At 33.8% G+C, this 26,323-nt stretch overlaps 1 protein-coding gene across 1 annotated transcript in view; it reads right to left on the bottom strand.

Moving 5' to 3' along the window:
- Positions 1–26,323, bottom strand: part of OTOGL (otogelin like) — a 202,897-nt gene that overhangs the window by 11,047 nt on the left and 165,527 nt on the right. The window contains exons 44-54 of the mRNA XM_017543473.2: positions 25,292–25,481; positions 22,332–22,546; positions 14,225–14,366; positions 13,108–13,293; positions 10,672–10,884; positions 10,106–10,210; positions 9,711–9,818; positions 8,275–8,376; positions 7,852–7,956; positions 7,727–7,767; positions 492–555 (exon numbers count right to left, since the gene is read on the bottom strand). Of these exons, the coding sequence (XP_017398962.1) occupies positions 492–555; positions 7,727–7,767; positions 7,852–7,956; positions 8,275–8,376; positions 9,711–9,818; positions 10,106–10,210; positions 10,672–10,884; positions 13,108–13,293; positions 14,225–14,366; positions 22,332–22,546; positions 25,292–25,481 (1,471 nt within the window). The remainder of the gene's footprint in view (positions 1–491; positions 556–7,726; positions 7,768–7,851; positions 7,957–8,274; positions 8,377–9,710; positions 9,819–10,105; positions 10,211–10,671; positions 10,885–13,107; positions 13,294–14,224; positions 14,367–22,331; positions 22,547–25,291; positions 25,482–26,323) is intronic.

The raw sequence follows: 26,323 nt of genomic DNA, 5'->3' as shown, positions 1-26,323 counted from the left end.
AAAAAAAAAAAAAAAAGCTGGGTGTGGTGGTGCACATCTGTAGTACCAGCTGAGGTGGAAGTATTGCTTGAGGCCAGAAGCTCAAGGCTGCAGTGGGCTAGGACAGGGTGACTGCACTCCAGCTTGGGTGACAAAGCAAGACTCTGTCTTAATAAAAATAAATTAATAATAATAACATAATGGACATAACTTCATACTCTTTAGATGTCTATATTTTTAATTAAATATGGACATATTCAAAAGGGCCTAATATCGACTTTAATGTAATCCGAGGCTTCTGAAAAAATATTTATATTTCTGTCCTGTTATCCAGGTCTCAGAACATTTAGAGATACTACAAAAGAGGAACTCAAAACATAAAATACATTTTAATACTCAAATACTGGCAAATGGCTTAAAATGTATAATATGTGTCTAAAAAATGAGATTAAAGAAAAACAGATGCCAATAATATTTATTTATAATTTAAAAGTTATAAAAGACATAGTTACCACAGAGATACTGTATGCATCCACAATCACTCTGGAAGTTATGGTCTATTGTAGTAAATTCGCCCTATTGGAAATATATGACTATTACTTACCATTTAACTTATTATATAACAATTGTTTTATATATATATATGTACGTATATATACACACATACACATACATACTCAGTGATAACATCTAATAAGTTCCTTATCACACAGCCAGATACTTTAGAACCATATTGTTTGATTTTGAGCTTCTGTAGGGCAATCAAAGATAACATTTGCCAATCCTGGGAACTTTGCTTCTGGAAATGTTCTCAATCTGCTCTACGGAGGCAGCTCGGGGCCTGATGTCTGCATCTGCACAAAGCTGCTATAGCATATACAGCAACGAATGAGTATAGTATAGTGGTTAATAGCAGTCTTACAAATGGAACTGCCTTTGCGCCAGTCCTGGCTCCATAACTTACTAACTTTTTTATTTAGGGTACATGACTTAATCAATCTGCTCCTCACTTCCCACATCTGCAATATGGAGATAACAATACTGCCTACCTCTTAGGATTGTTGAGAGAAATAAATGGATCAATATATGTAAAAAGTTTGGAATAGGGCTGACACACAGAAAGTGCTATAGAGCCTTTTGCTGTTAGTACATTGTTACTATGACAGATGCTCAAACCTTGCCCAACAGGACTGACAGAGATTCTTCCTACCAAATACAGGACCAGGCTTAAAGTTTCAAGAATGGTATTTAAAGCATCAGCTTTTTTTGGATGCATTTAATTTTCACATGACATTAGTAATAAAATGAATTTGATTCTTGACACAAATAAATGATTCCAATACATTCATATAAAAGGCACTTTTTCTCATAAGCTAACAATTTCTTGCTTTTCATGTGGCTTATAAGTTGTAAAGTAGTTTTATGAACATTAATTCATTTGATGTTTTAGGACTTTAGTCATTAGACAGTACCAATGGGACTTGAAATAAATGTTAGGATAATGTAGTTAAAAAATAAATCAAATTCTCCCAGTGCATGACTACTGCAAAGATTTTAAAAAGATGGCATTAGGCTCATATTAACTCTTTTAGGTAACATATATGCCTGTTTTTTAATAGTTAAAGCCATAATGTTAACTCTGTTTCCTTGAGCTTAGGCTTAAATCTATCCTTTTATACTCATATCCTTTGAGCCCTTATCCACATATTAAATTACGCTTTTATTCTAAGTAGCCAGTTTGACCAAGAGGAAATGCCTCTTTGATTGCTCTACCAATATTAAATATTACCTGAAAAAATATGGTAATTTTTACTCCCAAATGACCATCCCTCTCCTTTAAAGTCTGCAGCAAAATCACTTTAGGCTGCTTCCACTTTGGGCTATCATGAAGAGTGCTGCTATGAACATTCAAATATAAGTTTTTATGTGGACATATGTTTTCATTTCTCATCAGTATATATTTAGGAGTGAAACTGCCAGGTTACATAGTAACTCTACATTTACCTTTCTGAGTAATAGCCAAGGTGGTTTCCAAAGCAGCTGCACCATTTTACGTTGCCATCCGTAGTGTATAAGAGTTTCCATTTCTCCACATCCTTGCAAATGTCTTTTTTTGGGGTCTTTTCAGTGGGTTAATATAATGGGTTAATATACATGGAAAGTTATGTATATTTGGGCAAGATGTGCAGTGATATCTCCCTATAGTTCTGATTTGAATTTAAGTGATACTTAATGATGTTAAACATCTTCTCTTGTGCTATTGATCATCTGTATATTTTATTTGGATAAATGTCAAGGTATATCCATATGATGGAATATTATTAACAATAAAAAGAAATGAAGTCGTGACACATGTAACAACATGAATTAACTTTGAAAACATGCTAAGTAAAAAGAGTCAGATACAAAAGATCACATATATGATTATCTTTATAGGAAATACCAAAACCAGAAATACACAAAGAGACAGAAAGTAGAGTTTGGAGAGAAATGAGGAATGACTACTGATAGGTACAGGGTTTCTTTTTTAACTGGTGAAATTCTTCTAAAATTGATTGTGTTGATGGTTGCGCAACTCAGTGAATATACTAAAAGCCACTGAATTGTACACTTTAAATGGATGTATTGTATGTTCGGTGAATTTGTTTCAATAAAGCTATTATTGAAAAAAAATTGTAAAGGCCTAAAATACTCTTTTTAGGTTGAGATACATTTGTCTATGTGAATAAATTAATGTGATATTTTAAAAAATCACCTTAGTCACTGAAACAACATTAACCATTATTCAGAGTGAGTACCAGGAACAATGAGTCAGATAAATGCTTGTGTAGAACCATGAATGTTAAAACTAGATCATCATGGATAGAGGGTTATATATATTTGGGTAAGATGTTCAAAGACATTCAAGCTACCAGTTATGTTCTGTGTGTCTAGCACAGTGCTAACAATATAATAATCATTAAATAAATGCTTGGAATGGTGAATGCCAAAATATGATTCATAATTAATATTCAAGCATTGAGAGTTGGACTGGAAATAAGCTAGATAGGCCAGCATCTAGCACAAGTGCTGGGGAAGGAAAACACAAGAAAAGACAAAGTAGAGAATGGTAGAAATCCACTAAGGAAATAAAAATACAGAGTTAAGGTCACAATGAGACCAAGGTTAATGAATGAACGTAGAGACCTCTACCCTCAAAAACTTCAAAGGGTCTAGAACAAAGGAAGTATAAAATCCCATAGGAAGAAAGGCCAGGATTTTCTTGTTACATTTGAAGTTATTGAAATGACTCAAGATGCTATGTCACGTTTTCCAGGCCAAAAAAAGGAGCTCTGAATGAGGTTGATTACAAGTCAAATACCAGGACATCTACGCTCAGCTGCTCCTCTGGCCATTGGAATGTTTGTCCAAGGACCTAGTAATCTTGGACTGCTGGTGTGCAAGGATTGAAACCTTAAAGTTTTTTAAGATCTCTCTCTCTCTCTCCCACCCTCTCTCTAGCTTCCTATCCCCCTCTCTCTCTCTTCCCTCTTCCCTCCTCAACACATTTGTTCAATGTTACAAATGGCCAAGGTCTTTCATTTTGCCCTCCTAAATTAACACCGACTTCACAATACCCAAGATGTTTATACATGAATGGCTATACCAGTATCTTTGCTGATCTTCTGCCCTCTAATGTTTTATTGTCCATATCCTGCTATGCACTAATAGAAACATCTCCCTCAAACACCATTTTCATCATAATTTCCATCCTATGCACGACTCTTTCCTCTTCTATCATACAAAGTTTGCACGGAGCTCCGCAGGGTAGGATTGTGCTTTTTCAAGTGTCTAGCATGATGACTGCCCACAATTGATCATCAACAAATGTTGATTGAATAAATAAATGAAAATAATAAATGAATAAATCAAATGAATAAATCAAATCTGAATTCCTCAGCCTTGCCTTTAAAGCCCTCCTGGCCAAGTGCAGTGACTCATACCTGTAATACTAGTACTTTGGGAGTCCAAGGTGATAGAATCACTTGAGGCCAGGAGTTCAAGGCTTCAGTGAGCTATGATTGTGCCACTGTATTTCAGCCTAAGCAACAGAGCCAGACTCTGTCTCTAGAAAATAAAAATATAAAATAACACCCTCCCCAAATATAATAATTTGTAGAGATTTTTATATCTCATTCTTACTTCAGTTAGCTCTTTCTGCATACACCTATTACCTCATACCTTTGTGAATTTACTTCTGTTTCTATTAGCCCCTGCCTGGAATCGTTCAACTGCTTTCATCCATTATTTTTAACCTATCATGTTCTTCCAAGCTTTTCTTGATGGTCACCATCTCTAGAAACTTCTTCACAATGATCTCTATAATGTGATCGACATTCTGAGCATCATGTTTAATTTGTAACAAATTATAACAAAGTGATTTAAGAAATTAAGTTTTAATGTGCTCCCCAAATTTTATTGTTAAGATATGTATACTACCCAAATTGCTCTACAGATTCAATGCAAACCTTGTCAAAATTCTGGTGAGATTTTTTACAGAAATAGATAAAACAATCCTCAAATTTGCTTGAAACCATAAAAGACCCCAAATAGCCAAAGCAATTTTGAGCAAAAGGAGCACAGCTGGCAGCATCATGCTACCTGACTTCAAAATGTACTACAAAGCTACAGTAATCAAAACAGCATGGTACCAACGTAAAAACAGACACATAGGCCAATAAAACAGAATAGGGAACCCAGAAATTGATTCATGCATTACAGCCAATTAATTTTTGGCAAAGTTACCAAGAATGAACAGTAGGAAAAGGACAGTCTGTTTAATAAATGATGTTGGAAAAATTGGATATCCACATTCGGACAAATTATATTAGACCCTTACTTCGCACAACATACAAAATCAACATACAAAAATCAACTCCAAGGGGATTAAAGACTTAGGTGTAATGCTTGAAGCTATAAAACCACTAGAAGAAAATATAGAGAAAAAGCTCCAGGATAGTGGTCTCAGCAATGATTTTTTGGATATGAACCCAAATGTAGAGACAACAAAAGAAAAATAGACAAATGGGAGTATAGCAAGCTAAAAAGCTTCTGCACAGCAAAGGAAACAAGCAACAGTGTGAAGAGACAACCTACAGAGTAAGAGAATAGATTTGCAAACTGTACATCTAAAATGGGTTAATATCCAAAATACATAAAGAACTGAAACACTTTAATATCAAAAAAAACCAAAACCAAATAACCTGATTTTTAAAATATGCAAAGGCTTGAATAGGCATTTTACAAAACATATAAATGGCCAACAAGTATATTTTTAAATGCTTAATATTAATAATCTGGGAAATGCAAATTAAAAACACAATGAAATATCACCTCACATCTGTTAGAATGGTTATTAGCCAAAAGACAAAAGATAGCAAGTGTTGGTGAAGATGCAGATAAAGCACCCCTGCATGCTGTTGGTGGGAATGTAAATTAGTATAGTCATTATGAAAAATAGTATGTATCTTCCTCAAAAAATTAAAAATAGAATTACTATATGATCTAGCAATTCCACTACTGGGTATATATCCAAAGGAAACAGAATGACTATATTGTAGAGATACCTGCACTCTCATGTTTACTGCAGCACTATTCACAATAGCCAATATATGGAATCAACCCAAGTGTCCATCAAAGAATGAATAAAGAAAATGTGGTATATATACACAATGCAATACCATATAGACTTAAGAAAAGAAGAAATTTTTGTCATTTGAGACGACATAGATGAACCTGGAGGACATTATGTTAAATGAAATTAGTCAAGCACAGAAAGACAAAGAACACATGATCTCATTTACATGCAGAATCTTAAAAAGTTGAACTCATAGAAGGTAGGGAATAGAATGGTGGTTACCAGGCCCGCGGTAGGGGAGTAAGGTTATAGGACATGTTGACCAAAGGATGCAAAATTTCAGTTAGATAGGAGAAATAAGTTCAAGAAATCTATTATAAACATAATGACTATCGTTAGTAACAATGTATTGTATTTTTAAAAACTGATAAGGGAATAGCTTCTGTGTTCTCACCACAAAAATAAAATGATGTTGTGAGGTAATACATGTGTTAAGTAACTCAATTTAGTTATTCCATAATGTATACATATTTTAAAATAACGTCCTATACAATAAATATATACAATCTTTATTTCTTAATCTTAAAAATAGGCAAATAAATGAAATGAAATTAAAATAAACACAAAGATTGTACAGTGCTTCCAGTTTGCCTTTAGAAAACCTATGTGTCCTAGAAAAGACAGAAAGTAGAAAAGGGGTAGCTCTAACTTGTAAAGGGGAAAAAAATAGGGAAATTTAAGTTTTAATGTGCCAAAAAATAATACTTATAACTAATACTGATTGATCCCTTCCTATATGTCAGACACTAAGCATTTAAATTATATTAATTTATTTACCGCCTATGATAAGGTATTGCCATTATTTTTATGTTTCAAATGAGAGAAGTGAGCCACAGCTAGAGAAAGGTAGCAACAAGGCAGTCTCACATTCTCTTTCATTCTTGTTTCAAGTTGTGCCTTGGCTACATTTTCTAAGGGAAATGAAAGAGTTAAGGCTGAGCGGAAAGAATAAAGAATACACAAGCATGCACACACAAAAAGCAATCCTTGGTTGGAATCCTGAAAATCTCAGTCAATAATTTATTCTCTTGGACCTCAACTTTCTCACTTATAAAATGAGGTAAAGTACTGACTTGGTAAAGATTCAATAAGATAGTATACCTAATATGTTATGTAACTGTGAAGAACTAGAGAAATACATGGCATCATAATTCTACTCTTGTGTGGATGCATATACAGTGTCCTCATGAAATAATCAAATGAGAGAATTATTATGAGAATTACTTGTAAAGTTTAAACATCCTCTGTAAACCATAGATGAGAGCATCATTAAAAAAAAAAGTTGGATTAATGCTTTTTAAATAAAACAGTGGCATCCTAGGAGGGGTTCTGTTACTTTAAAAAGTACCTCATTCATTCTTTATAACATAGCTTTGAACTGGAGATTCTGAATAAATTCTCTAAGTGTACATATTGTTTGAGAAGGAAAACAAAGTAAAATGTCTTTGCAAAATAAAGCATGTCTTCTCTAACACACAGGGCCAGGAATATATTATCTTTCTGAAGCCTTATCAGCATATCATGAATATAAATATTTAAAGAAAACAAAGACTTGTAAAGCAGCACGGGATACATTTAGTGATTAAATAAGTGACACCAGAGTTATCTTTGTTATTTCTAAAAATTAAATCCTTGAAATTTCCATAAGGTTTACATGTTTGTAGATAACTGTTAAGAAGATACAGGCAATTCTGTTTATATTCCCTTCTCCTCTACAACAGATGTGTTATTAGTGCACTTTCTTAAAGAATCATTAGAGACAACACTCAATATTAAGATAATTTTTTTCAATATTTTGCTTCAGTTTAATACCAGTAAAGTTAAATTGATATAAGACTAGTAGATTCTATTACCAGTTAAAAAAATAACATATTGTATTTTCCTATCTCAAGTAAAATATAAATTATTGGCTATTTCCTAATATCAGAGCACATTGTTTTAATCTACTTGAGTACAATTTGATATGGATAATTTTATTAGCTCTGAGAAGAATTTAGAAATGAGAGAGATAAAGGAAAAATAAACAGATTTAAATAAATATGACAAGTCAATCAAAATATGTGTTCTTACCACTTCACAAGTTGGCATAACAAGGTTTTCACAGTTACATTCTAAAAGGCAAAAATCAACATATTTACATTCCTCAAAATAATTAACTTATTATAATAAAACCTTAAAATATGAAAATTAGTTACCACAATGCCATGTTGGGCAACATTGACCAGATACATTTTCTTTCACAAGATTCATATCTTCTGTACAGCTGAGTAATGGCATAGGACAAAGGTTTGGCTCACATACTAAAAAGAAAAATTACATGGGTAAAGATAAATTTTATAGAATTGCCATTTCTCATTACCTACCATTTAGTTCACTGCCATTAATGCATGGATTAAGATTTCCCAAGTGCTACCTCTCTCCCACCACCGGATTGCCATGTGTTGGTGAAGATAAAACAATTGGCACATAAACAGGTTCAAAAAGAGTACTGGTGCTAGGGTAGCTCATCAAGTGAAAAACTTTGAAAATGGGTCTGATGTAACAGTCAACTAAGATGCACTGGGCTTCTTAAACATTGGACACATGGAAATATTTTTAAATAGTTAATATACACTTACCGCAGTAATACTGAGGACAACAGAAGTGTGTGCTATTAAGATCTACTGTAAGAAATTCCCCATCATTACATGTTGAAACAGGTTCAGGGCAAGATTCACAAACTAAGGTGAAAAAAAAGCCAACAGTCAAAGCTGAGTTAAAAATGATGAATTATAATATGAGTTTAAATTATCACACACAAATCAAATCAAATCAATTTTGTTTAAGAAAATAGTAAAAGAAAAATAAGGTGTATCTCCTTATTTGGTCACAAAAATGATAATGCTACCTGAGTATATTGCACCATGCTTTCCAAGCACAGTGACATATAGAACACCATCTTACCAGAAAAGTAGAACATTCAGATTTCCTAGGTAATTTTTTCTTATTATGATCAAAATTTTATTTATTTATTTATTTATGTTTTCTTAATTCACTGTCATTGATTACTTGCATTTAGGGATGAAAATGTAGTAGGCATTTATTCTTTTGGGCTGTTTCGGCATGCCATTTCAACTTTGATAACTATTCTCTGGATGACCTTAAAGAAATGCACCACCCACATGGTTTTGGAGTGACTATCTTTAAAGATGTCTCACATCACAAGGCCACTCTGTAGAAACATAGAAGTAATCAGAATCCCTTTGGATGGAATTTGAGTTATATATCGAGACACATCAACTGAAGAAAAAAAATGAAGTTGGCTCAGTCATTAGTTACCTCTACCTAGAGCAGCTGATTTCTCTCTTTCCTGGGGCTTGACTGTTCTGCTTTGTTTTGATCCTACTTCCCCAGATTCTTCCAATAATGGGTTGTGCTAAATCTAGCCAGAATCAATCAGTTTTGCCACTTGCAGTCAATGAATCTTAACTGATACAAAGAAAGTGTTTTGATTACTTCTGAAACCTATATTAATTATCAAGCAATCTTTGATATAATAATTCATCTGAAAAAAAAAAAACTGGAGAATTTTTTTCTATTTCAATGTTCAGCTCGCCAGGCAGAATATTTAGCTCCAGTCATTTTCCAGACACTGTTTCTACTCTTCTTTTTTGAGGTCATGATAGCTCATACATGATATACAGGACATAAAGTTTTAAAGATGTCCTATAACGTCTTTGCAGAGCCCATTATTCAAGTTGGTTCTTCAAGGAAAGCCAGTGCTAGATTTTTCTTCAAAAAAATTAGGCATTGGCCTTATTATGAAAAAAAAAAAGTTGATTCAAATATCTGGGTTATATTTGGACTGATAGATATAGTTTTCGTTGATGGGGAAGGTATTTATCATGATTGTCTAGTCATTTAAAATGTCATACTTTATGATAGTTCTCATTCAGTTGAATTCCTATAATATCAGAATATTGGTTACCATCAGTCCCATAAAATTCATGTTAAATAAGAGATTTTTCCCTGGATCGTCTCTCTTCTTCCAAGAAATTGTCTCTAGAATACTCACCACAAAGAGGGGAAAAACAACAAGGTTCTTCCTGTTGAACTTGAACCATGAATTGGTCTTCTCTGCATTCTGGTGTTGAAACACTGGGGCATTTCAATGGGTCACATTCTGCAGAAACACAATGATATTAGAAAATTTGTATAGCCTGAGTTGATAAAATAATCACATTGTGTTTACTCCTCTTTGAATTTAGTAACAAATAACTTATTTTAAAGTTATTAAGCATATATATATATACATGCATATGATATGTACCAGGTTTAAAAAATTAGCAAGACAGTTCCACAATCTTCTATAATAAATCATTGTCTTGGAGACAAAAAGAATGAGAATCTAATTCACTGTTCCAAATAAACGGTGAACCTCATTCTTAATTTTCTATATTGATTACTTACCACATTTGTACTGTGGACAGCAAGAAAGAGGACTGTGGCCAACAATCAATTTTTGACTATTCGTACATGTTGGGATGGTAGTTTCACACAAAGTCATGTTGCATCCTATAAATAAGAAAAACTGTTAAAATATTAGTGAACACAACTAAAATCTGCCAACTCAAAACAGAGAAATGACTGCCAACTCAAAGCAGGGAACTCAGAGCAGAGATGTGACTCTCATTCTGCATGTTTTTACACTGCAGTTAACCCATTCAGCTAACAAAATGGACCATATGTGAAAATGCAGCAGTTTTGAGGTTTTTCGATTATCTTTCACCCTTGACTCATAAATCAATGATTTCAAGATCTTTCCTCTTCTCATGTTTTGTTGAGTGTTATTAATTGTAAATAGCCAGTTTTTCATGCTTATTTGACAAAATTGTAATGAAACAAAACTTACATTGAGAAAATGACATTTATGGCACATTTAAAAAATACAAATCATTATATGTGCTCTGCTTTTTCACAAAGAATATCAACATATTTTGTGGAATCAATTGACTATAAGGCTTCTGCATACATACCACAAACTCCCTTTGAACAGCAGGTCCATTTATCAATGATGCCCATGACAACTTCAGCTTCTCGTTCACAAACTGGAGTGGGCTCTTCATCACAGTCAGGTTCTATAGAAATAATGCTTCCATTCTCCAAACATTTGTATAGAGCACATTCATCAATGCCCCCATTCCAAATCTCCCCAGCAGTGCGGGGTTGGTCTTCACTATCAGTGCATGCTTTAAAAAGATCAATAGTATTATAACACTCATAACCTGGGCACTAAAATAAATCATGCCACCATGTTTTGGTTTCAGACTGTGACATGACCCAGCAACACAGATGATGTGTCACAAGTCTATTGTTTTTCTCAGGTTTCTCTTTCATCATCCACTAACTTACATTTTTCTTTAATGAAAGTTTATACTTAGTCCACAGAAAATATTTTTTTCTCCCAGCTGGGTGCAGTGGCTCATGCCTATAGTCCCAGAACTTTGGGAGGCTAAGGAGGGAGGAATGTTTCAGGCCAGGAGTTTGAGACCAGCCCAGGCAACATAGAAAGACCTTGCCTCTACCAAAAAGAAAAATAATTAGCCAAGCGTAGAGGAATGCCTGTAGTACCAGCTACTCAGGAAGCTAAGGCCAGAGGATCACTGGAGACCAGGAATTTGAGGTCTCAGTGAGCTATGACCACTTACTCAAGCCTGTGCAACAGAGTAAACCCTGTTGAGAGAGAAAGAGAGAGAGAGAGAGAGAGAGAGAGAGAGAGAGAAGGAAAGAAAAGAATTTTTTTCCTTTTACAACCACCTGTAAATTTGTATGTCTTCTATAAATAAAATGATCTATTATTTTTGATACATTTTAAGTCCTGTTAATATAATTTATTTAGCCCAATCAAATTCAATAATATAAATTTAAATTAATTTGAAAATAGTAACTTAAAAATGAGTGGGATTAGAAAACAAGGTAGTCCCTATCTCCTATAACATTTATATCACATGAAAATTCAAAATAATTCTGCTTTAAAATCTAAAAGTAGAAAGTAGACAATCAAGAAAAATATTATTTAGTGACTATTATTTTTATGTAAAAGTTTTATTTGATGATAAATATGACCACCTAGTAGTACTTTTAAGGAATAATAATGATAAATGTTAATGATCTTATCCCCCCAAATCATAAATGATCAACCTTATCCCCAGCTTCCAGTGAGCTCTTATCCTATTTACTATAAAACTAAATCTCATAGATCTCTAAAGAACAAATATAAGCACACCTATATATCCTCAGAGTCTTCCACAGATACTTTCTATACTGGCAAACACAAGCTTATTTCTAAAACTATATATGCATTTTACTTCTCCTTGCCTTTTTCTTTAATTATTCGTCAATTCATTTTCTTTTGACCATAATAAAGAAGCCCATGACTCACAAGTCCTGTGCTGCAATTGTCTCAGTTTTGCACTTTTTCATCTGCCACCACCATGGAGACAATGATCAAAATAAAATTGTTTGAAAATAAAATTAGAAATACCAAATAAGTTCCCTCAGTCTCTTAGTCCATTTTGTGTTGCTCTAAGAAAATACCTGATAGTAATTTACAAAGAAAAGAGGTTCATTAGTCACACTTCTGCTGGCTGGGAAGTTCAAGGGCATGGCACCAGCATCTACTTAGCTCCTGGTGAGGGCTTTTCTCCTGCCTTGTACTATAGTAGAAGGTCAAGGGAGAAGTGGACATGAGGAGGAAGCTCCCTTTATGACATTCTGCAGTTGAGGGAAATATTCCATTTCTGCTAGAACTAATCCAGTCTCACAAAAGCAATAACTCATTCACAACCTTGAAAAGGAATTAATCTATTGATGAGGGCAGTGCCTCCATGACCTAGACACCTCCCACTAGGCCACACCTCCCAGCACTGCCACACAAGGGGTTCAAGCCTCAGCATGAGTTTTGGTGGGGACAAACCACATCCAAATCATAACGCTCAGAGAATAATATGTAATCTGTCTTTTCTTACATGCTTACTTTCCCAAGGCATCATGTTAAATGCAAAATGCTTTTTACTAAATTATGTAACCCCACACTAACCTTATGAGATAAGCACTATAATTTTCCTCACTTTCCAGATGCATGACCTGAGACTCACAGGAGTAAAAGTAAACCACTAATCCATGAAATAACTTGAATTTGAGTTCAGTCCATTATCTACTCTTAATTCTTGATTTGCCATGCTCTTTCCCAGTTATTACAGGCAGAGGTAAAGATTAAAACACATTACCACTGATACTTTTATAACAATTAACTTCTTTTGAAATAATGTTAAAATCAAAAAAACAAATTCATTTCCTTTCTAACACTTAGGCTGTCTTTGATAAATCTTTGTTAGCACATCTCTCCAATGTCTCAAAAATTGTTTTTGTTTGCCAGATCCCTAAGAAGTCATTTGTGCTCTGCGTCTTACCACACTCTTTCTCTGGAATGCACTGGGTTGAATGTGGCCTGTGAAGAATAGTTCCATCTTTGCACACACAGTCTTCTCTTAAATTCAAACAGGAAGAGTGTCCATAGAACCACTGGTTCAGGCATGTTCTTGCTTCACAAGGTCGCACACAGGGTTGATATTCCTTCCCTTCTGGACAACTCAGGGCTTTGAAGAATAGGGGACAAAATTTGCTAATAGTAAAAGCAACCTATTTAAATTTCTAGTAACAGAAAAAAATGTCAAATTTCTTTTAGAAAATAAATTTTGCAAATTTTAGTCTCTTCAAATTCCATTTTTCATTTACTCTGTAACCATAAATCAGAAATAAAGGCATCAATGTGTTTGTTTTTTTGCATATTTTTGCAATTTTTAAGCATCACTAAGGGTCTACTGTTATTAGCTGTTATGGTGGGAAACACTCATCAGATGTACAACAAATAAATATGACCAACAGGCAGCCCAAGTCTGGTTGGAATAAACATACAATCAACTATTATGAAATTATTGCTCTGTGCAGTGAGAAGGGATAACAACAGTTTACTCAGAATTAAAACTGAAATACATTTTCAGTATATAACTCAACCAAATCATAAAAAATAAAAATGTCATATGTTTAGGTTTGATCCTTCACTGTCAAAAGAAATTACTATTGCTGAGCAGTTTATAAACGATGCTTTAGAAAATCCTTATGGATTGTCAATGATTGTAAAAAGTCATACTATTAAAAACTGAATGCTCAGCTGGTGGGATTATAAATTGGTACGATCTCAGTGGAGAACAATTTGACAGTGTCTAGTGAAATTGGAAATGACACGCATTCCCAGTGAATCAGCAATGCCCCTTCTGAATAGTGATTACCTCTCAGGGAAAAAAGAGAGGAAAGGGTTGGAAAAGGCACACAGGGAGCTTCATGTGTGCCTGTTTTATTTCTGAAATTGAATGATGTAACTTTATTTGAGATATACTAGCTTCTTCTTTGCATTTTCTGCTTACTAAATTAGTTTGTGATAAAAAAATAAAAAGGAAGGAAAGAAGTGATTGCAAACATGAAATGTATTTATAATTGAAAAATATTATACAGTTAACAGTTACTTACAGCAGTAATCAGGTGTTCGCCACTGAATACAGATATCAAACTTGTTGCACAGAGCCACATATGCAGAAAGTGCATCACATTCATAATTCCAAAAATAGGTATAATTAATCCACATCTTTTCACAGAAGTCTTTTGGTGAAACCTAGAGAAACATTTTGCCTTGAAATTAGTTACGTAGTTTTATTTCTCTGAAAGTCCTAAACTAGACTATGACTATTTGGAAACTCAAAGGGTAGCAAGTTAATATTCATTATACTTCATCATAGACCTTACATTTTCAAAAATTCTTGATATTAAACATCACTCTAAACACATTTAAGTAAGATAATACCATCTGCACTAATCTACATAAATCTTTCTTATAAAAATGGAAAAGAAAATAGAGTATGTGGACCCAAGCAAAAATTTATTTCTAATATCCACTGTGGGCTACAACTGACTTTTCTATATACTGAATAAGAGTTTGAACAATTATAGATTAAATTGGAAGCTCCCAAAGCATTCTATAATGGTATACAGCACTGCTTATTAAATCAAGTTTATATGCTTCTCAAAACTTGTATTAATATTTAATGTTAGTTACATAATTTGTAAAATTTGGCACACTTCAATTTAATTAGAGACTCATTTTTTTCCGATAGAATATGTTCCCTTTTGATGTAGAGGCATCTAAAATATAAATAATGTAGCTTATGACAATATTCCATTTTTCTCTCAACTCATTATTCAGCAGGCACATGTTAAGTATCTAAATTTAGATGCCAAATTCTGATACAGGCCAAGGTAGCCAATCAAAATACTTAGCATTTTTCATAGCCCATCTTCTTTACTCAGAGTCTGTATCTATAAAAACCAATGGCATGAAAACAGACATATAGACCAATGGGACATAACAGAGACCCAGAAATAAATCCACATATTTACAGCCAGCCAACTGATTTTTGACAAAGGTGCCAAGAGCACACAATGGGGAAAGAAAAGTCTCTCCAATAAATAGTGCTGGGAAAACTGGATATTCATCTCCAATTGAATAGCATTAGATCCTTAACTCACATAATATCCAAAAAATCCACTCAAAAGAGACATGACTTAACTGTAAGACCTAAAACTACAAAACCACTAGACGAAAACAGAGGAAAAGCTCTAGGACACCGGTCTGAGGGATAATTTTCTTCATATGAACCCCAAAGTGCAGACCACAAAAGAAAAAATAGACACATGGGATTGCATCAAACTAAAAGTTTCTGCACAGCAAAGCAAACAGTCAACACAATAAAGAGATGACCCATAGAATGGGAGAAAATATTTGCAAACTACACATCTAATAAAGGGTTAATATCCAAAATACATAAGGAATTCAAACAACTTAACAAGAAAACCAATAACCCAATTTAAAAATCATCAAAGGACCTGCATAGATCTTTCTCAAAGAAAATGTGCAAATGTCCAGCAAGTACATGAAAACATGTTTATTATCATTCATCATCAGAAAAATACAACTTAAAACAACAATGAGATATTACCTCACAGTTGTTTAGAATGGCCATTACCAAAAGCACACACACAAAAAATATTTGAAGACGATGTAGAAAAAAGGTAACCCCTGCACACTGTTGGTGGGAATGTAAATTAGTACAGCCATTGTGGAAAACAATATGGAGGTTTCTCAAAAAATTAAAGATAGTACTATCATATAATCAAGCTACCCTACTACTAGGTACATATCCAAGAAAATGAAATCAGTATGTCACGGAGATGTCCGCACATCCATGTTTACTGTAGCATTATTTGCAATAGCCAAAATATAAAATCAACTTACAGATCTGACAAGGGATGAATGAAGAGAGAAAATTTGGTAAATATATACAGAGGAATATTATTTATCCTTTAAAAAGAAAGAAACCCTGTCATTTGTGACAACATGAGTTAAACCAAATAACATGATGTTAAGTGAAATAAGTAAGGCACAGGAAGACAAATACCACATGAACTCACTCAAATGTGAAAACTAAAAAAGTTGATCTTATAGAATCAACCAAGGAATTATGGTTACTAGGGTCTGAAGTGGTTGGGAAGATGTGAAAGGGCACAGAAATTTCAGTTAGATGGGCAGAAGTCCAAGAGATCTATTGTACAACATGGTGACCATAATTAATAATGTACTATCAAAAAATGCTGAGAGTAGATATAAAGTGTTATCACCACACAAGTGATAATTACATGAGGTAATGCATTTGTTAATTAGCTAGATTTCATCATTCACAACGTATATATACTTCAAAACATCACGTTGTACACAGTAAACACATACATTTTTATCTGTCAATATAAAAATAAAATTCATGTTTTTAAAGATGCAGAAAACCCCTAAGATTCGACTTTCTTTTTAGTGTTCTCTGTGAAATCTTCTCAGTTTCCAACCACCTTACTTTGCACAGAATACTTGCTTTGGTCATTAATCAAATGCAATGAAACTGATATTCTAAATCCTCCCTGACCTCAGAAGCCTGTATTGCCATTAGGATGTCCACTTGCTTAAAGTGTTGTCTCCTTTAACTTCAAAGGTACCACACTCCGTTGCCTTTCCATCTATTTGATCACTGTCTCTTCTACTTGCCTCTCATTCTGTTTTACTACAGCCTATCCTCAATGGTAATGTTCTCTCACTGAAAATGCTCTCCCCAAGCTCATCTGTTCCCATGGTTTCTATCACCATTTGAGAAATTTAAATTTTTGTCTTGGTTTCTTCATGTGTGAAATAGAATTAATATTAACAACTACTACTACCTAATATTAATGTGAAAATTAAGTAAGCTATTATATGGAAAATGTACAGAAAAAAACCCTGGCACATCATAAATTATCATTATTTTTAAAAATCCATATACTAATAGCTCTTCAAACCTGATCTCTGGCCTCAACTCATCTCCTCTGAACTCCCAAATTATGCTCCAGAGTTTCTGCTGGATGTTTCTACTTTGATGATGCACACAACTTCATCTGCCCAAAATAAAAAATTGTATCCCTTCTCTACTTAGCCCACAAAAGCTGATTCTTCTGTATTCTCTACTTACCTATTAATTGATGCACATTTTTATCATTTATTGAGTACCTAACTACATATCAGGCACTGTGCTATGCATAAGAATAAAGGTAAATAAAACAGACCTGTTTTTTGCTTATGGATCTCAACAATGACAAAAACAAAGCCTCTGAATAAGGTGAAGAGAAGCCACCGTGCTAAAAAGGATTCAAAGAAACAAGTATTCCAGCAGGGGAAACAGCAAGAAGAATAGCCTTTTGGCAGAAAAAAATTCTTTGAATATTAAGAGAGCTGAGAGGAGGCAAAAATGGTTGGAGCTTAGCAAACAAGAAGAGCTTAGCACAAGATGTGGCTGGAGAAGTACGTGGGCCACATCACAGAAGACATTGTCAGCACTGGTAAGAACTTTGGAATGTACTCTAAGTGAAAGACATTGAAGAATTTTAGGTAGAGAAATCACACAATCCTGTTAATAATTTTAAGAGATCATTCTGCCTGCTTTGTAGAGATGTGCAAATGAGGATGAAAGTCAGTGGTAAAAAAATGGAATTATAGGTCTTTGTCACTGGACCAGGCAAGAGATGATAGTTGTCTAGATTCAAATGGTGGTGGGAAGAAATGCATGGATATTGAAATATTTTGGGAGTGGACCCCATAAGACTTGGTGATAGCTTCGATGGCACAGATTGAGACTCAACAAGGCATGAAGAATTTCTTTATCTGGACATGTTACTCTGCGTAAGCTAGAAAGTTGAAGTCATCTATAAATGGCCACCCTCCCTTAGCACTAACATCTAATTGGTCCTTAAATCCTCCCCATTCCATGTCCCAAATGTCTCCCAAATGCCATCTTTCCTTTTTGAACATGCAGCTATCCTCACTTGCTTCTCCCTGACCAGCAGAGTCCACCATCATTTTCCCAAAGTAGATTTGCTTTAAAATAATTCAACAGGGGCGGGGTGTGGACAGAAGAAGTGAGGAAGATAGGCAGAAAAAAAGAGAGGCAAATTTTTAAATGATTTTTTAAATCTGGGTGACGGACACCTAAAGGTTCTTATATTGTTCCCACCACTTCTGTGAATGTGTAAATATTACCGCAATAAAAGGTTACAATAAGCAAATAAAAACTACTCAAAGACCTTTTAATTAGCTACCTTGCTATACCTGTCTAGCCCATCTGCTTCAGGCCTTCATACAAATCTATTGAGCAAATTGTAATGATACTCCCATTTTTTTAGTTCTTAGCTTTCTTTTTTTCTTCTTGCAATAGGACTTTAATGAAAGTAACTCTTAGAAGCAGAAGGTAGAGAAGTGGAAACTTTATCTCAAGTTCGATTAGAGTTCAGCCCAAAGAAGTCTCTATATACTCAAAATTTCTTTGAAGTATCTTTTTTGAAGTCATGCAAGTTTTACATTCTAGTGCTTAATAGTCTGTGTCTTTTAAATAAAAATAATGTCTTAACGCTTGAGACTTTGAGAGAAAAAGAAAAGAAATACACCCTGCCTATCTCATGGATTAATGGATACTTTGGTATTGCATTCGATCCCTAAATATTCACTTAAGAAATCTTCAGTGAATTGAGATCTGATGCCAAATATCAAGTTCAGCATGATGGCAATACTATGTCTTCTCTACCTCCGTTTTGCAATATCCAAGAACTATGTGAGTAACAAGAAAATGCATTTTCCACTATTGTATGCACTGTGCCAGAGTTATCACTGAATCATGATGACCAGAATGCAGTTAAAGATGTTGTCTGAAGACACAGGCTACTGTGTGTAGAATCCTCATAAGCTTTGTAAGAGTCTCTTTTAGTTTCTCAAGGAAACACATCTAGAGGCTTTGAGTATCTGAGAGTCTGAAAGTGCTAGTAGTTCCTACAGTCAATTATTTTTATCTTATTCTCAAACTTCTTTTATAATATTTTAACTTGGTCACACTTGAAAGAAAATCTGCTAAATAAGCCAAGTTTGTAAGCTCTTCTTTACCATTACAGTTAAAATAATTCATTTACATTATTCAGGTTTTATTTATCTTTTCTTTCCATGATGAAAAATTACATTTTCAACTCTGACTGTAAAAATATTATAGCCATGGCTGGGTGTGGCAGTTCATATATGTAATACCAACACTTTGGGAGGTCGAGGCAGGTGGATCACTTAAGGTCAGGAATTTGAGACCAGCTTGGCCAATGTGGTGAAACCCCATCTCTACTAAAAATTCAAAACATTATCCAGGCTTGGTGGCATGTGCCTGTAATCCTAGTTACTGAAGAGGCTGAGGCAGAAGAGTCACTTGAATCAGAGAGGTGGAGGCTGCAGTGAGCCGAGATCACGCCACTGCACTCCAGCCTGGACAACAGAGCAAGACTCCTCAAAAAAAAATTTTTTTTAATTTTATATATATATAAAATTATATTGACTATATATATATATATAGCCAATACCTTCTTTAGTTACACTAATTTATATCTCTGTAGCAGATAAAATGGCAAATTAACTTTCTTTTGTTGCAAAAGATATTCAAACTATAACACTTAAAAAAATTGTAAAAACTTATCCCATCATCTTTGAACAGCCTAAGAAAATATAAAAGCAAGATGTTCCTTGTGAAGAGAGTGTTGGATTTATGAGGATCTTGATGGATAAGCCTGACCTTCCAAATGATTCTAAAACTAGTTCTGAAGTTTTCAGCCAAGATTACTTATTATTTATAAAATAAACAATCAAGCAATATATTCTAGTAATCGTCCTTAAATTCTACATGATTGGTTTTTAGATTTTACCTTAGGAATAGTTTTGTAGTTGTTGATTTTGATTTTCCAGCATAAAACACAACATAACTTAGTGCTCATTTTATATTTCTACAATAAACAAAACCCACTCTTTAAGTAAGCATTAAGGTATCTATTATAATTGTTAGATTAGACACGTATGCTAGTGTCCAATTCCTCATGTATATTTGGATTTTAAATTTTTTTGCTGTCAAATTTACTGGAGGATTTTGTTTTGTTTTGTTTTTGAGATGGAGTTTTGCTCTTGTTGCCCAGTCTGGAGCGCAATGACATGATCTCAGCTCACTGTAGCCTTCAACTCCCAGATTCAAGGGATTCTCCAACCCCAGTCTCCCAAATAGCCAGGATAATAGATGTGTGCCATCACACTCAGCTAATTGTTACATACTGGAGGATTTTAAAGGAAAAGTAGAAGCTATCACAGACTAAATGGTATCGTATGTTGCTTCATTATGCATTGAATAGTCAAGCTGAAAGTTTCCTGATATAATCAACCTTTCAAGTTCCCAGTTAAAAATGCAATTTTAAAAAATCATGATGCTTTAAAAAAAAAAAGACTAAAGTGGCACTGAAATGAGTTTTAAAGTATTTGCTATTTCTTCATGTTTACGTGTATGCATTTTAAAAATGTGAACATTTAAAACTTATTTTCATCCAAATCTCCAAGTAAAACTGAAACTCCATAAAGATATGCCATTTTTATCTCATGGCTTCATACTTTTTGTGTTTTCCCTCAGGGAATGCATAGGGCAGCATCAAAGGTTATTCACAGTGAGCTCCTTCCTGACTTGACAATTCCCTTGCTTCCGTTCCCAGACTCTTCTCTTCATAGATATTGCACCAAACTCTTTCAATATTTTCCTTTCATGGCCTTTAAACCAAATTTTCTCTTGCATATACAGTCAGCCCTCTTTACCCAGGGGTTCCACATCCATATATTCAATCAACCATGGATGAAAATTATTCAGAAAAACCAATGTGAGAGCGATCTGGCTGCAACATGTCACCCTATTGACTGCCAGGATTGATTCAGATGATCTGGCTGGCTAGGCAAGTGTCCCATCACTCCCTCACCACTCCAAGTACATCCCTCCCAAAGATGTGCATTCAGTTGAAGAGGATGACTATTCCTGATAGAGGACCAGTCTTCGGCCAAGGGTATACAAGCAGCTGCACTCCCCTGCTAGAACCTCCAAACAAGCTCTCAAAAATATTCAGAAAAAGAAATAAAAAGTAATACAAGAATTAAAATTATAAAAATGTAAAAACAAATACAGTATAAAAACTATGCACATAGCATTTATATTATATTAGGTATTATAAGTAATCTAGAGGTTACTTAACATATATGGGAAAATTGTGTAGGTTATATGCAAATACTATACTATATTTTATAAAGGGACTTGGGTGTCCAGGGATTTTGGTATCTGTGGGGGTTGTGGAACCAACCTCCCACAGATAATGAAGGACCATTGCATTGATATCTCTGCCTGGAACTCCATCTCTCCCTCTTCCTTCCTGGCAAACTCATACTTCTAAGCAATTCAAAGATCTAAAACTCCATGAAGTCTTCCCCAAACCTGTGCTCCTATGTACCTCCATAATGTATATTTTAATGTATCTGCTCATAGACTTGCCTTCCTACTAGGCTCCTTGAGGGCAAGAAAAGCGTCCTATTCATTTTCTATCAAAGGAATCTAACACAGTGATTTTATGTGCTAGATGATTACTAAATTTTAGTTAAATGATACATGAAATAGTGTATTTGTCCATTGTCTTTAGTAACGGATCTTTTTTTTTTTTTAACAATACAGATTATTAAAAATTCCTATCTATCACTTAAACTCAGAAAGTTGGAGACTAATAAAGATGAAGTAAATTGAGTAAGTGACAGATTCTATTTCAAGTATATGCCTAAGAGGCCAAGATAATAAGGAACTGATTAAAGCTTCACTATCTTGGTTTTATACTGTTATCAAATGTCATTGATCTCTGTCTCCTAGAGACATTTTTCCATAGGACAAACTTTCATTTTTTTTGAAAGCTGTAGATATAATTCTAACAAAACATAAAGAAAAGAAATAAAATTATCCTTCTTGTGTTTGTAAGCCTGTAAACAACAAATGATTCTGAATTCCGAAACATACTGACAGAAGCTTGGGGGTTTTGTTCTTAGTACAAGAACATCATAGCAAGAACAGTAACGTATTGGCCTTTACTCTCAAGATATATAACATGAAAGTATAATTTATGGTTGCTTCCAACTTACTTTATCATGACATGGAATGAAAATTCTTCTATTTAATAACTCAGTGCAGTGGCTGCAATCATGCTCAGTACAATTCCTAACAGGTCTTCTCATTGTTACTTCAAATGATTTCTCAATTTCCCAGCTCTCAATAAATAATCCAATGTCTTCCATATTTGTAATAATTGTGCCATTTTGCATCCTTAGATCATCATCTGGATCTTCATTGCAAATTCCTTGAAAGAATATGTGACAGAAGGAAAAAACTTCACTTAAACCAGTGCAGAGAGCACAACAAAATCAGCTAAATAATTGATTTTAAAAGAATGAATGATTTACTGAATGAGATGCCAAGTTTATGCATCCTTGAACTTTTACATTGATAGAACTTTTTAAATCATGTTCTGATTTTTTTATAAAATAGTGCAGAACTGCCTTAACTCAATAAGAAATAAATCAAAGGCCTAGAAGTCAAGATGTAAGAAAAGATCAGCGAAGGTTAAGAAAGAAGATATTGATTCTGGTCCTGTATTCTTTCATTGCTACTATCATATTCTAACCTAGTAACTAGTTTTTGAGCCTGACAAGGTACTTTCTACAAGAATGGACATTTGGTGATTGGCTTCAAGGCTTCCGCTTCCCCATGAAAACTCTGCCTGAAAATATTAAATGTTTTTATTTCAGGAACTATCAGTGCTCCATCACCTAGTGCACGACTTCATTCCAGGTGAGGGCTCTCATTGGCATAAAGGTAATCTTCACTCACTTGCATTAGCAACTGTTCCACATAATCCAGGTATAAACCAGCAAGCTTGTAGCAGTCACCTAGGCACATCGATTCATTCAACATTGGGACAACTATTGTCAAGCTCAGGACTTGACCTGGGAAATCGAGGACACAGACAATTTCCCTTCCTTGGGATGACATGACCTGTTGATGGCTATAATGGTTTGACCTGCTGCAGTCTCTATCTTCCTTGAGAAAATATAAACTGAAGATGAGCTTACTCATCATTAAATGCAGGCAAAGCCAAGGAAAGTAATGATACCAGATCTATAATCATACCTTACCCGAATCCCACCCTACTTTAAGACATAATTTTTCTTAATTCCCAAGACCCTGGTCTATAAACTATATGAATACAAATTTTCTTCAAACATCAAATTTTAATCCCCAAAGAGATATATCAGGATTAACAAAGGTTGCAATGTCTCGCTTTTGTAAATACACAGGGTACTACGTGCAATTGAACATTAAAAAAAAAAAAAAAAAAAAAAAAAAAAAAAAAAAAAAAAAAAAACCTCAAGTGCACTACATTGTAAAATAGCTACTATTTTTTAAGTCTAAACTTTCCTGGAGAAAGGTAATAGCTAGTAAATATGTGTTTTCACTGCAACTTCAGTCACCACTCCAGACTTCATAGTGCTGTGCAGAAAGAGATGTCAATATAGGCCTCTCAGTGCTCAGCCTCTGGATAACAGTCTTACTCACTATAAGTTCTTCAGCTAACACCTAGCCTAGTGGTCCTGACAGCACCCAGACTTCCCTTTAATGAAGCATATTTCTCTCATTGCAGAGATATAGGAATTTAGGGCATGAACTCTGGTTAGCAAAAATGTGATCCTAGCCGTCTCTCTGCAGTGTTTATTTAAGAATCCAGCTAGCAGAGTGGCTGTCTCATAAAGCAAGAGTAATAGTAAAGAAAGATAAAAAACCATAAAAATCAAACTGAAATAATACCCTTCAAAAATGATAAGTTTTAGGTGAAAACATGCATTTCCAGTCTCAGTAATCACTTAATAATAAGTTTGAATGTAGTATATGTACTCAATAATGGCTATTTCCAAATAATAATCTTAAGTCACCATAGAAATTTATGCTATGTTTAGCATACTCTAAACAAGTGAGAAACTATAAAAACCACTTAAGCAAAAATTTCCAATAAATCTTTACATTTTTAAACAGGAAATTTGGATATTTTATGTAATTTGTTGAGGGCAAGGACTTATTCATTTCTGAGTTGTTAGCATTAAGCATAATGTGATCCATAAACTTTTACCTATGGAAGCAGAAGGTGATCCATAAGCTTTTACTCAGTTAATATTTACTGAGATTAAAAATAGATACATTTATACTAAATCAGCATTTATTGACTGTATGTATTTATGTGTTGTGTTTATATTAACTTTAACATGTCATTCAAACAATCTTGAAAGTAGATATTACTGTCCCCTTTTAAAGATGAGGAAACTGAGGTTCTCTTAAGAGCACACAGCTGTAAAAAGAATAACTCGTGTTCAACTTTCTAGCAGACACCAGATCCAGTATTCTTTTTATTTCATTATGTACCTACAAATATTTCTAATTTGTTTCCTTTGACTTAAAACTCTTTATATGCCTGTGTAATATATTGTAATATTAAACCTATATGTAACGGTACATCTAAGCTTTACATTTCATAATAAAACTAGGACAAATATTCTGAATGCTGTGTGCTTTCAAAATAAATAAGTTTTCCCTGATTTCAAGCTTTTAAAAAAATTAAGAGGAAACAAAGACATGTAAGCCTTTCAAGTTTCTATGCCTCATTTGTATCACTTATAAATTGAGATAACACTAGCATCTACTTACTAGATCTTAAAATTAAGTGAGTTAAAACATGTAAAATAATGCCTGATGCTTCATTAATGCCTAATAAAGATGAGCTAGTGGAAATACAAACAGCATTGTAGTAATAGCAGTAAGCATATATTTTCATAAAATACCCAAATTGAAGTGTTATTTCCTGTATCTTAGCACATTTATAGAAAATTCATTGCTTCCTTCAGTGTTTACATAGGAACTGAAAGTTAATATCATTATCTCAAATATGAAAAATTGGGCAACAGGGTCCAAAATGTCCAAAAATGGGGCAACAGGGCCTATAGTGTGTATGGAAAAAAAAATAAGACAAAATCGAGATTTGAAGGGCAGCACTCACCGCACAGTCCTTCTGTGTAGGATGACAAGTTAAATCGGGAGCTAAAATGAATGTCTATGATTCCTGTAAGATGAGACCACTTTATGATTAGTCCAGCTGGAGTAGTAATTACATACATTGAACCAGAATCCTCTATGGACAGTTCCTGATTTGAAAAGGGCAAAGGCACAACAATGGAATCCACTTCCACCTAGAATAACATAAATATACCTGTTGACAAATGCTTACTTAAATGTACAAATTAGGAGAATAGAGATTATTCCATTTATTCTTGTTTAATGTAAACTATTTTTAATGTTTTTTTAAACTGTATTTCTTACTGCTGCCACAGCTTCTCAGAGCCTTTAAGCTCTTTTATTATTCCTTTGCTGTGCCTTGCTCTAGTCAACATTTGTTCTAACCTCATTGCTTTTCATTTTCCTCAAAATTTAACTTTCTTCCATGTTATGTACACTTTTATGTCTGTTTCCTTCAATCTATGTTTATATTGATAACACCATCCTTCTAATATGAATTTAAGATAATGTTATTTTCCAGATGTTTTCCTTAATCTGGATTCTTTCTTTGATCTTCTGGATCATTGTTTACTTAACTACAATGCTCATAACAATAATCTGTTAGGCTCATTAAAGATCAGTATTCCCAGTGATTCTACTTTCTAGGTTTGCATTGGATTATACACTGTATTTTTAGCATGTACTATATATACATATATATATATATATATATATATATATATAGTACTATTGATAATACTATATACAGTATTATCAAATACCTGTATAGACTGTATATATATATATATATATATATACAGTCTATACAGGTATTTGATAATACTAATATAGGCAGTCCAAGGATTACACTTTGAAAAACAGTGCTTTAAATAATGGCAATGACATAAACATGAGCTATAACTAGCAGCAAATTTCTTGAAGCTATGCCTCACCAACCATTCAATGTCTCATCTTTGTATTTTGTTCACATTGCTGTCCTTGAACTGAAACATACTTTTTTTTTTTTTTTTTTTTT

Source organism: Cebus imitator, unplaced genomic scaffold (assembly GCF_001604975.1).
Source record: "Cebus imitator isolate Cc_AM_T3 unplaced genomic scaffold, Cebus_imitator-1.0 Scaffold156, whole genome shotgun sequence".
Classification (NCBI taxonomy): Eukaryota; Metazoa; Chordata; class Mammalia; order Primates; family Cebidae; genus Cebus; species Cebus imitator.
Note: the sequence above shows the minus strand (reverse complement) of the source record. Positions and strands in the feature narration are given on the sequence as shown.